This window comes from Gymnodraco acuticeps, unplaced genomic scaffold, assembly GCF_902827175.1.
Source record: "Gymnodraco acuticeps unplaced genomic scaffold, fGymAcu1.1, whole genome shotgun sequence".
Lineage (NCBI taxonomy): Eukaryota > Metazoa > Chordata > Actinopteri > Perciformes > Bathydraconidae > Gymnodraco > Gymnodraco acuticeps.
In genome coordinates, this window is record NW_022990135.1 from 3,039,124 (window position 1) to 3,053,771 (window position 14,648).

Sequence of the window (14,648 nt, forward strand, 5' to 3'; positions counted from 1 at the left end):
GGACAGGAAATGTCTCCCTCTTGTGTCGAATTTAGCCATTTATGGTGAGTCTGGGAGACCTGTATAACAAGACAAGGCTGAAGACAAACTATATTTAATCAGTTTTGGACTTAAAGCACGTCTTGGTCCTGTGCTGCTGCCAATGTCTGCTATGCTAAAGCTAATATGGCTTCCAAAAACAGTTTGCCTAAAATGTTTAACAAACAATTTTACTCATACTTTGCATTCCCTACCTACTTGAAATGGCCCAAAAATTAAATAGGTTTTAAGGATGGCATGAATATTCAAATTGGCCATACGTCAGCTACCGGTGAGTATTTAACGAAATACTGCAGTATTTGCGTCCTGGGAAGGACTGTTGGTGTGTTTTTGGAAGAAGACTGTTTCTCCAGGACTGTGAGTTAGACTTTCTGTGAAGCAATGTTCTCTTTCTACTGGTATTTCCCCCCAATTACAGTACTTTCAGAATAAAATACCTGAAATCCCAATAACATGCTCTTAACAAGATAACCAGCAGTTATTTCATACATTTATTTGAGTTTTTTTTCTTCCATGTTGACTTGAGAATGTTTACAGAAACTGTACCGAGCAGATGCATAGCAATGGAATTAAAGGCCATGTCCATTGAATGCAAAACAGAACTCCATAAAAATGATGCAAATATCAATGCAATACACATACATATGTTTTTTTTCATAAAATTACAGATTACAAAAACATAAATGAGATCTCTTCATATGCCCTGAAGCAGCGCTGAAAATACAGAATGAGTACAATGACATTTCAGCATGACTGTACAGCGCTAGGCCCCGACAACTCTAATGCTGACGTAAAGGAACACAACACATGTCATGCACACACACACTGAATCAGTCATTCCAACATCGAGGGATGAGACAACAAGAAGCAGAAATTATATCCAGCGTGCTTCAGAGGGGTTTGGTTTCTTTGAGACTATTTTCTGATTTCCAACAGAGTTCAAAAAGCAGAATCTGGGCTTTCTAGTGTTTCTGGTCTTTCAGGCGCATACAGACAGTCCACAGTGAGGTCAGCTGATAGTGGTACAGTGATTGAGTTGTTCACTGTAACAGATCTCTCCATAGATTTGATTCTGGTGATTGTAGTGTTAAAAGACCCCAAAGTCTGAGCCATTCCTGGTGTAATTGTGCAAGCAGAGGAGTTCTATGAAAACCCACTTTTTCAGTCAGCTGCGATTGATTGTTAGTGTTTGTGCCCCCTTAAAAATAGTCCAGAGAAGAAGGAAAGAGAGCAGGATTGTCATCCATTTTCTCCTCTTGATTCGGGGGGAAAGTGTTAAGGTGGATTGTTTAAAAAATGATTGTGACGATTCATAAGTGCAACAAAGATTAACATATCAAAATAAAAACGGGATAAAACAATAAACAAAATGAAGAAAGCGTTAAAACATTGAAAGCATCTAAAAGCTAAATCCTATTGCACAATTAAAAATTATGATACAAAAAATGGATACATCGTCGAAAAAGACAAAAATTGGTATTGCATACAAATCAAGGAAATACATTTGTTTGAAATAGTAGTTTGTTCTGTCTTTTAATTAAGACCGTCAATTATTTTACAGAGCCTGCTCTCAAACCTTGCTTGATACAGCTAGGTTGAGAAAGAACGCTCAAAGCGTTGATTGTTTTTCATCGCCTTTTTAAGTTTAGAGACCACTTCTTGTGGTGGTCGCAACAGACAGGACTTCTAAACACTGATTTTAGTTGGTTCAAAGTGCACATAGAAAGAAAGATATCCATTCAAAACATTGCTATGCTCATTAGGACGAAACAAGAAACAAAACCAAAGAAGGGAGATTATTAAATACGCGGAAACAGAAGCAGATGAGAATGCTGCATAGCTGGATTCCATTTAAAGCAATGCCATCATCAGAAAGACACACAGGAGTGAGACAGACCTAATTACTGTACACCATCAGACTCGAATGTTTGTTCACAAGACACTCCATAGCTTCCTCTTGCTGATTGAGAGCTCAACAGACAGAAACCAAACGCTTTCTGGGTTGTTTTTTTCAGTCTTGTCACAGAGCCTGTGTTCACACGTGGGTGTCGCTTGGCTCGCTGGCCAAGCTCCCTCCGCGCAGGTAGATGGCCGAACTGGACTTGGGCCGGTTCTGACTGTGACCTTGACCACGGGAGGACCCGTTGTTGTTGACCTCCGGCCCCCTGGTGTCTGTGGAGATGACCCATGTGGTGGGGCGCCACTTCTTCAGGGAGTAAGGTGTTTTTACACGCTTCTTGATCTTTTCTCCTGTCTCAAAGGCTCCATCTAGCTGCAGGCCGTCCCCTGGAAAACAGGAAGAAACATGGATCAGTACTTTGTGCCGAGTTATCATGACTATTTACTAAAAGGGCATCCAGTCCACTTCTATAAAGTGGTGGAAATATAATTAGAAAAAGTGAACAAAATATTCAAAACATTTTATTTGTAGACTTATTATTTAGTCGCTTGACAGGAACATTTGCGCCAACTGATAATTGATTATCATAAAAGTAATTTTCCATGCACATTTGATAATGTTTCACAGTAACTGCAACCCATGTAACTCAGTTTGTTTTTTAGGTAACAAATGTTTAGTCTCTAAGTCCGAGCTAAGATAAGTCTGAGGATATCACTATGTCATTATGACTTCAGGGTTTATTTTCACAGGCTTTAGAGTAGTACTCTCTACATGACTAGTAAACTGATCTTTATGTGAAACATACATATTGTCCATTTAAGGCAGTGGTTCTCAAAGTGTGGGGCGCAGAGGCATGACAGGGGAGGCGCGAGAGACCAGGAGGAAAAATGGTTATTAGAAAAAAAAAAAAAAAAAAAAAAAATCATATTTTGAAAAATTATTGATTCGAAAATAATATGCTATAGTACTATTACGTCTGGGTCTCTGTGTTTCATTAAAGCTCGGCTCTGTGTGTGTGTGTGTGTGTGTGTGTGTGTGTGTGTGTGTGGAACGAGTCATTTTGTGTGCGTGCACGAAAGAGAGAGAGCGCACCGGTACCGGAGATCGTTGTTGTTAGCTTCTGGTGCTAGCGAGCAACGCTAACGGATATAAGGAGTTTTTTCAACAACAAAGTGGAGGAGAGTCCTCTCCTGTGAGACTGAGAGACTCAATGAGCTAAAGGACTCTCAGTGGATCTCAAACGTTTTGGTCACCATTAATGTAAACAATTATTTCCGAGGCACACGTTTATATGATCATTATAGTTATACAAAAATAAGAGAATAAATGAAAAACAGCTATGAAATACTATATGACAGTAAAACAAGAATAAAGTTTAAAAGGGAGTGATTTGTAAAATATCCATAAAGAAATAGTAAATCTGTTTACAGTTCTGTTTCAAATGGGTGTTGAGAGGTATCCATAGATCTCTTCATTTTGCTCTCAAAGTGCACCAGATTGATGCGTTTAACTTCAATATTTAAAAGTCTTCCCAGGGGAGCTTGCCCCCGGACCCCCCCTATGTCAGGTCCACACACCACCTATAAAAATAGCACTTTACCCCTGCTTACACCTATATGCCGTGAGCTGATTATCGAGCCGTCATTGTAACAGTCGCGGGAACACTGTGTATATGCGTGTGGGGAGTGTTGCAGTAGAAAATTCCACTGTAGCGACCGGTACATTAATGTTTGAGCACCCTCTATGAAACGTCAAGCTACCCCACAGCACCCCCAAAATAAATCTCTGGCGCCGCCACTGAGCCTGACTATTTGTGTTGGGGGGGGGGGCCTGACTTTTTTTTTTTCCAAAGGGGGGGCCTGACAGAAAAAGTTTGAGAACCACTGCTTTAAGGTAACATAACTCATCATAGTTAATCTATGTCAATTAAAAGTGATTCTGTAATTCAGCATTAAAATGCTTTAATGCAGTTTTGCAGCTTAAAACAATTAGTTACAACATTTTTAATAATTAAAAGTAATTTATCAAATATTGCCAAACATTTGAAGTTCCTTCAATATGAGGATTTGCATTCTATATAATTAGTTACATAATATATAATAATGAAAAACCTAACAAATAGTGTTAGGATACATGTATCAAAGCCTCATAAATCGTTGTTAAGCGACATTGTTGCACTGGATCCGAGGAAGATTTTTGTGCAGTTGTTGATGTATAATCACCTAGTGAGGCCAGGTCCTGTGTGGTGAAGGACAGGTCCAGGGAGTTGGGTCTCTCAGGCCTGCGGGATCTGGGCTGCCTGAGCAGGGCCTCTCCCCTCATGATGACCGAAGGCTCCCCCTGGGGGACAGCGATGCCGGATCCCGACCCTGAGTTCTCTCCTGAGGGCCCTGTGGTTTCCCTGCTTCCTCCCTCCCCACTTCCCTCCTCTTCTCCTCCATCACTCTCCCCTCCGCTCTCATTCCCCTTTCCCAGGCCAGTGTTGCTGTTGTTGTTGTTTGTGTTGGGTCGTGCTGAGCGGAGAGCCGCTACGCTCGACGACATCGCTCTCGGGTCGGGCTGCTCTCGCTCGCGGCTCAGGAGCGGCTCGTTCTCGTCGGGGCTGGCCGTGATGACACCAAGGCTGAGGCGGCTGTCGTCGGACCTCAGGGCTCCGGAGCCGTTTTGAGTGATGCCAGATCCTCCAAAACCTGTCGCTCCACCTGTAGCCATGGAGGAGATCCCTACACCGGCATGACCGTTAGCAGCGCCATTCGCGCTCCCGTTGAGGTGCGTGTCTCGTAGAGCGGGTGTGTTGTTTGTGCCTGGGACCCGGTTAACTTCTGCAGCTGTGTTTGTGCCTGTTACTGCACCAATGTTCATCTTTGTTCCCTCCACCTGCCGCAGGTTGGACTTCCCAGAGCGGCCAAACTTGAATCTGAGTGAGGACGAGGATGACTCCTTCTTGGGGGGCTTGTTGCGCAGGGGCAGACTGGACGGCCTTTTCGGCAAGTTCTGCTGCTTGGGCAGGGGGAAGATGGTGGAGGGCATGGGGGCGGCAGGGTCTGATGTGCCTGCTGCCTCACTTGCCATCTTGATTAGCGGGTAGAGGAGACTGGAGCTGCCGGGACTCAGTGGATCTGGAGAGCAGAACTGTTTCTGTGAGTGTTCCATCAGGTTCTCATCCGAACTCTCCTTCAGATTCTTGTCTACTTCTTTCGGGTCTAGCTTGGTGGTTTCCAGGTCCTCCTGGGTCAGGTGGAGGCAGACGGGGACTGAGGTCCCTGCAGGTCCCTCAGAGTCAGAGATGATAGTGGTGGTGGTGGTGGAGGCTGATGGGCTGCCTCTCAGCCCCATGCTGGTGCTGCTGCCCTCTGGGCTGGGCAGGCGGGCGTTGGCTTGCTGCTGGCGCTCCTGGTTGATGGAGTTCCTGTTTCTTTCTCCGGTCCCAGTACCGGCCCCAGCCCGACCGCTCACAGAGCCAGTGGTGTCCCCCTGCGTGTTCTTGGCAACGCCCTCATGCTCCTCAATGTAAGTAGAGGGGTGGTCTGTGTATGGGCCGGATTTTGGCGTCATGCGATTTCTATCAGAAAAAAATGAAAAGTAAACAGTGAGGTTAAAGACAACATTTAAAAGAAGTACTGAGTTGATGGAGGTTGTTGTGCCTTTCTCCCTACCTCTCATTGTGCAGGGTTGTGGACATGGGGTTCAGTGTAGGGCTCACAGACTTGGAGCGGTCCCATATGATGAGCAGCTCTGCCAGTCGCTCCTCTGCACACTGGGCTGTGAGGCGGGCCTCTGCGTCCTGGTCCCAACAGTCCTCCATCGTCTCCTTCAGAGAGCGGACCGCCTGCAGGACACAGTTTGATCACTTTATTAAAACACTGATCCATAGACAGCAGAAACAGTTCCTAGATTATGTATCTCTTGCACTGTAAGAACTATAAAAATGGATCATTAAATAAGTACATTTTAGGAGGACCCTTTAAACAACTAGTAAGCAACAACAACAAAAACATTGTAGTGACATGTTTCACAATCTGATATGACACACACACACACACACACACACACACACACACACACACACACACACACACACACACACACACACACACACACACACACACACACACACACACACACACACACACACACACACACACACACACACGAGTTCAGCACCAACAACAGGAATGCACACACACTTACCAAACTGTTCTCTTTCCAGGCCTCTGGGAAGTTGGGCCGTTGCTTCTCCCTGGACACCAGGACCTGCATGTCCTCAAACGTCGGGTGGTTCCCTGCCTCCGCCTGAAACGCCATCTGGTAATCTGGCACTGACTCTCCTAGAGGTAGGACAAAAAGAGGAGGGGTGTACTGTAGATATTTCTAATGTAGCAGAGAAAATATTTTAGCTTTATTTTTTTTCCACAACAAATGATACAATTCCAGTCTCTGCTACCCTCGATTATAAATGTATATTTAATGGCTTACTAATGTGTGTAGCGTGAGAGGGGCTCATTCTTGTGTTGCTTGTGATAATGATGGTAGTAAAAAGGGAAAACAACCATTGTTGTATTTGGAGACAGATTAATACCATTCAAAATAGCCTTCACACAGTGTGTCTGTGTGTCTTACCAGGGAACAGGTCGGTACATCTCATGAAGGTCTCCCAGTAGATCAGGCCCAGGGCGTACATATCCACCTGCTTCAGCGCCGACTCACAGTCCCTCAGGTTCACCGCCCCCTCCAAGACCTCTGGAGCCATGTAGCGGATCGTCCCCACCTGGCAGACAGAGCAGAACAAATTAAAGTTAGTCAGGAAGAGAAAGTAGGACAAGGTGTGGCCTGATGGGTGATAAACTGTATTCTTCTGATTGTCTTCTGTGGCAATGAGCTCAAATATAAAGTCTAACAGCTCCTGAGCACTCACCTCACTTATGGCAGCGTTTTCCTCTTCTCCTGCGCGCGCGGTCCTGTTTCCTGTCAGCTTCATGGACAGGCCGAAATCGATGATGACACAAGTGCCGTCAGCCTTGACAAGAACATTGCGACTGTTCAGGTCCCTGTGGGACACGGCTGGCTTGTACACGTCTGGATAGATGGAAAAGGACATGGGAAAAAAATAAATAATCAGACACAAGATGAAGCTATTATATCTGTCATTCAACATGTAAGTCTGGACAGTGTTAGCAAATACTTTGCTTCAAATAAATCATCCACTCAGGCAGTTGTTGTGACATTTGCAAATGATAACATCCAGTAAATCCTGTCGTATAGCTTTCCATTCTTCCCATTAGTCATTGTTCACCAGAGCAAGCGGCACTGTTAACAGACAGTTACACCCTCTAATCTAATCTACAACAATGGGATTAAGACCATATCACAGAAGCCTCTGCCAGCAGTATCTCACAGTCCAGCAGAGGGCGGCCACCACAGTTATCTGATGCCTTCTACTGATGTGCAGGAGGAGTGGGGGAGGATGTACCAAAGCCTGAGAGACGGTGCCATTACACACAAACTCTCTCTCTCTCTCTCTCTCCTCTGCCCATCACTTGCAGTGAAAAGGAAAGGAGATGGACAACCCCTCGTGTACTTGTCACATGCTTGCACAAACAGCATTACTTCTATTCCCTGCCTTCACACACTACTGCAAGAACACTTTCCACCCCCTTCACTTGTTAGCCTGTTTGATGTGTATCTGTGCTGATGAAAATAAATGAGTGGGGAGCGCTGAGGCTGAGGTTTGTTGACGTGAAAAAAAACAGCCAAGGCTTACTTCAGTCACTTCTGCCTTCAACGACTGATTTAATCGAGCCGTGGGGATGTTCACGTGTCATCTGAATCCCTATCTTGCATCCGCTGTCCTGCCCCTAGTTTGTCCCGCTCACTATTTTTTCACTCTGAGGCTAGCTTGAGGCCGGTCTATAAATATACAAGGCTGGTTGTGCACGTGTGTCAAAATGCAGGGATGCAAAGCGCTCCAAGCCAAACAGACCCACGTGGAGCTGCAGTGTGCCGTTAGAAGTCTAAAGCACGACTCAGCAAGACAGGCTGGAGATGGTAATACACACAAACTAAATCCTTTCTCAAACTAACAGGGCTACAAACAGAAAAAGCTTTTCCATGTTTAGTGTTTCTGTAGCAGATGGAAGCAGCAGCCATGGAACTTGAGCCTGTGTAAACTGTAAGCAGTTACGCAATTAACAGCGTGTGTGTGTGTGCGTCCTCCAGTTCACCTCCTTTGAAGAGCTCAGTGTGTAGGTACGCCAGGCCACGGGTGACGGAATGAGCGAGCCGACAGCTGCCGACCCAATCGTTGATCTGGAGGCCCAGGTAGCGACTCAGAGAGCCCTGAGGAGGACATGAGGGAGTGGACAAGGTAGGAAGGAGGGTGCAGAGGGTGAGGGAGGGGAGAAAACAAGGAGAAGGTAAACAAGAAAGATTAGACAGATGGACTGAGAAAAAAAATCATCCGCCAGCATCACTTTAAAGATCTCCCAGATAAGAAGATCCACAGATGCGGGGGAAAAACATCTGGCAAGAAAAACTTCCACCATCAGTCAACAAATAGCCAGTCATGTTTTGATGATAAACCATAGGCATTGGGACAGGTGGGCCAAGATGGTTTCTAGATTTTGCATTTGCCTTTAGCACCTTCAAAGCCATTCAGTATTTATACAACCAAGGAAAAATGTGCACTTTGTATTGCAATATATAACATTACAATATATAAAGATGTGTATTAGTATTTATAACTGCTAAAGAAATACATTTGAATTGAATTTCTGGTTAAACGTCTTACAATATTTCCTGCTATGCTACTTGGTTTGAGCCAATCTCACACACATTCAATAGCAGGAGCTATTTTTCACTTTAAAAATCCAAATTCCACATCCTCCTCCTCACTGTCAATAAAACCCAAGGTCAAGACAGAGAACTTAAGAAAAAGATTAACTTCCGATTTATCTCTCGCAACTTTAAATAAAAAAAGTCTGCGCTTGTGCTTTGACCTCCCTGTGGAATTTGACAATAAACCGACTTACAGAATATTTGATCACCCCCCCCCCCCACCCAATAAAGGCTGTGCAGTTTCTTTTGAGTTATGACATTTTGCGTGATGAAAGCGGCGTGCAATTCTGGTGTATGGTAATATATTATGAGGAATATAAAAGACTCCATGATAATGTTTACCAGATATTATATTGGATTAATTTCCTTCCTCAATTATCATCATCTGGCTCTGGCCCTGACGCACAGACACTTCATCCTTTCTCTCAATCAAATCAATCACAAGGCAATAAGCACATCCGCTGCTAAACAAAATCGTATTAGATCTGTTCGTTTTAAATAAATTATATTATCATTTACTTGAATGCATTATGTGTTTCAGTCTCATTTCCTGGCTTGCACCGTGTTTCCATGACAACCTGTATTAGTATAGTGTTCATAGGGCTTGGGCAGTAATCATATTCAGCTTAAAGGTAAATCTGCTTTTATATTGAGTATCTCATGGAGGCAGCCTTCAGCACACAGTGTGAGGGCTTACTTCTTTCCATCTGTATGCAGGAAAAGATGGGTGAAATAAACGTTAGATTTACAACGTTTTTGTTCACCTATCTGCTGCAGTGAACACCTTCACCCTGTTTGTCCCTCTCAGGCCACATTAAAGTAGACATGAAAATAGTTTTGAAATCAATCTCCTGACAAACCACTCACAACATAGATGGAATAATTCACATCAAGTTGAAATGCATCATTTTAAGTCAAATTCTGGATTAGAAATTGAATTGCCAAATATTGTTTTATCAAACAATTGTTAATTAAACATCTTTGGGTTTGGGTCTCTTGGCTTTGGGCACTGGGAGACTGAGGAAAGCATTTTTAGCTATTATCTGACATTTGGTACCACTTTACAATAAGACTACCCGTATAAAGGGTTTACGAATAGTTTGTAATTCATTTATTAATTAGGTTGTGAACACTTTATAAATCCTTAATATGCTTTTATAAGACATGAGATAAACAGGGCAACTGTGACTGTTGCTTGCCAAATAGTGAGCCCACATTTCTCTGTACTGCTAAGCCTTATTAGAAACGGTAGTAACTCATTAATACATGGGAATGTGTTTTACACTTTACAATAAGGCTCCCTTTTGGCAACTATAAATGTTAGTAACTCGTAAATAAATGGTCATAAAGAGATGCCAGGAAACATCAAGATGGATACCAAGGATGCTGGCTGATGAAGAAGACAAAGTAAGCTAGTGCCAATATAAGGCTTAGTCATCTTGCTAAATAGTGAGCCTGTGTTGATGTATGTTAGAACTGGTTTATAAATGGTTCTTAATGATTAATAAAGTGTTAAAGACCTGATTTACCAGTTTCCAGTATCGCAGAATCAACCAGGACTAAAGTCTTATTGTTAGGTATCATAATGTGGTCTTTATGTTGAACACACACACACTACACTAGTACGACACTTCCTACTCCCCCCACTACTCACATGTGGGCAGTAGTCGATGACCAGCAGGAACTCTGTGCGTCCCTCAGGGCCTGTCCGCTCGTCGGCAGCAACGAAGTGGGCTATGTTGTCGTGCTCCAGCAGCGGCAGCCGGTAGATGGAGCATTCATTCAGGAAGTTTTGCCGGTTGGCTGCAGTGAACACCTTCACAGCCACAGGCCGCTCATCCAGAGAGCCACAGTACACTGCGCCATATCTGCCACGCCCTATCAGCTGGAGGAGAAAAACTATTTTTGTAATTCTAGACCTTAAGCTCTCACTTCAAAAAACATGAAGAAAACCGAGTGGATAAAATAATACTTTTGTTTGTTAAAGAATGGTACTTGAGGCCAAAAATAGAAACACATAAAGAGAGTTACACAAATAAAGACAGCCAGGCAGGCAGAAGGAAAAAAGGAAATAAACTAAATTACAGGTGAACAGCAGGGTTAAACAGTTAAAATGGCCTTAAGTCAGTTCCACATCATTAGTGTCCGAATCAGCCAGAGCCCAGCATGCCATTAAAGTCTAAAAACATTCTGCTTTAAAAGTCATCTGCATTAGGGGAAGGAACAAATCAGGGTTGTGTCTTTGTGATTTCCTCCTCCACGTTTGCTAAAAACATTCATCTCTGGCTATAGGATATACAGTGACTCTGTTTAGTCTTTGAGTTAGGCTCCCCTCCCCCGCTGCAATGAGTTTGATGTAAAAGAACGTGTGCCTGCATTTGATAAGGCACAAGGACAGAGTTCTGAATTCAACTCCTGCCTGAAAAGATAGTGCTCTCGCTCTTTTCAGAAATGCACTGAATAGAAAAAGTACATCAGTGTTTCTCTCTCTAGTTGGAGCACAAAGTTCAGTACTGATTGGCTGGCTGTCTTTCTGACTTGTCAAGAAGCAAAGCAACTCGTATTTCACTCAGAATACTTCAATACATTTACCAAAAATCATTTAATATTACTGAGGGCTCTTTTAAAAAGCAGATCAGATGTTTTGATTTCTTTCCATTTTTATCTGCCTTCCAGTCAGCCATTGGCACAGATTTCTTACGTTTTTCAGTTCCTTGCAGAGACTAAAGCATGCTTGAGACAGACAAGGCACTGCTTGGTACTATTCTCCTTGTAACATCATCAACGACTAACTTCACATGCATTAAATAGTACGTTTTAAAACAGTTTACAAGGAGCACTCAGTCCGTTTTACATCATACTGTGGGAGAATAATCTAAGCTACCTAGATCTTTAAAAAGGAGGTGGTGAGTGCTAAATCATTATTACTCATCCTCCCAATGGACATAACAATAATAGGCTCAAGGCTGAAAAAAAAAAATGTCCTTTCCGTTTATATCTGACAAACAAGTTTAGGAGCAGCACCAAAATAGCATTGTGTTGCTCTTTAGAAAAGTGTTTTAATTGGAAAAAATAATTGAGCTTGTACCAACAAACTGACAGATAGTGGGGTTTTCAGAAAAGTGAAATTATACTTCGCTGCGTCATGCTGTCCGCTCGTCTGGATTTGATATAATGTATTTTTCCTGCTTGCATTCTAATCCCCACACCCTGCTTATACCGTCATTGTGACTGCATATCATCCAGACTTCATTGACGTCCTATCACAATATGAGCTCTCCCGCTTCCCTATCAGGTTTTCAGGATCCTGTGTCACTGTAAGCAAAATCCTATTTCTGTTCCGACCCACTGCGTCCTGCCGAGATCGAATGGTCTGATGTAAAGGTCATATTGAAATGACAAATGTAACCATAAACCTTGATTTATTTTGGGTGTATTTATGCCTCTTTGACTTTGGTTTCTCTTTCTAGCTCATGTTCTCCATCCTTCTTCACAGACACACACCCTGCTCTGTGTGTAGAAATGCTGAAACAGGCTCATACCTTCAGGCAAGATGTTGGGGTATAAAAGAAGTAAAGAGCTGAAAGCATACATCACTAAGAACTAAGACTAAATACCCAAGTGGAACTGAAGCAGCATTTGTGGGTTTTAGGACTAATTCCTGCACCACTCATTGGCTCATATGGTTATTTAGAGTAGTGTTACTGGAACTCTTCGCTGTTACACTGAATAAACTGGCTTTTCCTGGGCAAGAAAAGTATAATCAAACGAAATGTTGGGGACTGACCTCCAGCAGTTTGAGATTGTCAAGGTCCAGAGAGCTCTCGGAGCCAGCGGCCTCCATCATATTCAGGTTGTGAAGGCCTTGCTTACAATCTCCTATTCACACACACACACACACACACACACACACACACACACACACACACACACACACACACACACACACACACACACACACACACACACACACACACACACACACACACACACACACACACACACACACACACACACACACACACACACACACACACACACACACACACACACACACACACACACACACACACACACACACACACACACAATTTACAAAATTAATTGAATTTCTACCAAAAACATTTAAGCATCTTTGAATAATGAATGTTCTCTGCCCTTCCTCGCAGAGTGGCGCAATGGTAACTCACCGTTTATCATGCGGTAACCAAAGAAGGCTGCTACAGCAACCACGGCCAGCACGGAGACGGTTGCCAGGGCGATAATTATGGTCTCTTCCCAGCTCAGAGAGTGAGGGTCTACAAGGAGACACACATGAAAAACAAAGGTATACATCAAACTGTGACCTTTATGTAGGGAGAGCAGGTGTCCTGTATCACAGCTGGTATCCACACCGAGTTATTAGGAACACCTACAATCGTTATCAATTTATGGAAACGGCAAGGCTTGTGTTTTGAGCTGATTTAAATATTTGCATAGATAATGAGCTTCTGGATAGGTACACTAAGACTGAAATACTTGAATGATATGATTTCCTCTGGAAAAGTAAAAAACATAGGGATATAGCACTACTAAGCATGAGTGGGTCCCCTTTTTGTTTGTCTCCTACACATGTGTGGGCACGTGGGTTTGACGTGTTGCACGTGCAGGCCACCAGTTTCACACTTTTCTGCTGATCAACAGTTGCCGGTGGTCACGGTTGACTCATAATTATGCAAGAAGCAAAACACTTCCTATTAGTAAGCAAATGCATTCAACACATGGCACACAATGTGTTTACAAGAGGTTGTGCAGTGCAAATTAACCAGAGTGCAGAGTCTTGTTGGATGACACTGAAAGACGCTGCTAAAAGTACATCAGAATCAGGGTTATTGACCAATGAATCTGGAATATTATTAATGTGCCGTATATCAGAATTTAAAGTGAAAGAGCTGCAGTTTTAAAGAGGTAGCATTGTACAGAAACGTGCAAAATATACAGAGGGAATGATCACTATTACTGCTATTATTACTATCATTATTACTGCTCATATTCAGGCGAAATCTCAAAACAGGTCTCTGAAACGTGTTTTCTTTGCCTGCAGCTGCAACATTTGAAGCAATCTGCATTCAGTGAAGCACAAAAAGGAAAATAAAAACATAAATTATGCCAAACAACCATGAAGCATGGTCAACAGTCTGGAAAGCAGTACAGGAAGAGAGAAACAGAGAATGTGTGGGATGTGCATATGGAGAGAGAAAGAGAATATGTAAAAACAAAGAACACCAGCAAGTGGATCAGGTGAAAAAGGTAACAGGTAGAAGCAGTTAGCTGAGGAGGCTGCAGTATTAGCTGCCAGCCATTTGTGATTAATGAAACTGCATCCGCTATAAGTGCTTCTCTGGAGACAAACATACACACAGAGTGTAAATATACCGGCGCTTGCCTTGCTCTTATATACCACTAGCATTCATTCTGCGGAAAGTGTATAAGAGCTGCCAGATACACACAGAAACACTCTCCTGCAACCATTACATTAGTCAACACAGGGGTGCTGCCGTGACACCGGCTTTATTAATAATTGATGACTTCCAGAGGTCACACACACACACACACACACACACACACACACACACACACACACACACACACACACACACACACACACACACACACACACACACACACACACACACACACACACACACACACACACACACACACACACACACACACACACACACACACACACACACACACCGTCACATATTGACGGACGGTCAGGGCCCCTCCCCGTCGCTATGTGACGTACAGGGTGCCCCTTGCCCGTCAGGCTTCTACGGGCAGGGCGTCCCATAGACCTTCATTGCGGACAGCGGACCCCTTGACCGTCAGG

General features: G+C 43.4%; 1 protein-coding gene across 1 annotated transcript in view; it reads right to left on the reverse strand.

Moving 5' to 3' along the window:
• Window positions 1-512: 512 nt before the first annotated feature.
• Window positions 513-14,648, reverse strand: part of LOC117546599 (bone morphogenetic protein receptor type-2-like) — a 31,262-nt gene continuing 17,126 nt past the window's right edge. Inside the window, exons 4-13 of the mRNA XM_034216884.1 lie at window positions 12,964-13,071; window positions 12,561-12,652; window positions 10,428-10,658; window positions 8,161-8,275; window positions 6,855-7,015; window positions 6,560-6,707; window positions 6,131-6,267; window positions 5,596-5,768; window positions 4,162-5,501; window positions 513-2,325 (exon numbers count right to left, since the gene is read on the reverse strand). Of these exons, the coding sequence (XP_034072775.1) occupies window positions 2,075-2,325; window positions 4,162-5,501; window positions 5,596-5,768; window positions 6,131-6,267; window positions 6,560-6,707; window positions 6,855-7,015; window positions 8,161-8,275; window positions 10,428-10,658; window positions 12,561-12,652; window positions 12,964-13,071 (2,756 nt within the window). The 3' untranslated portion in view covers window positions 513-2,074. The remainder of the gene's footprint in view (window positions 2,326-4,161; window positions 5,502-5,595; window positions 5,769-6,130; window positions 6,268-6,559; window positions 6,708-6,854; window positions 7,016-8,160; window positions 8,276-10,427; window positions 10,659-12,560; window positions 12,653-12,963; window positions 13,072-14,648) is intronic.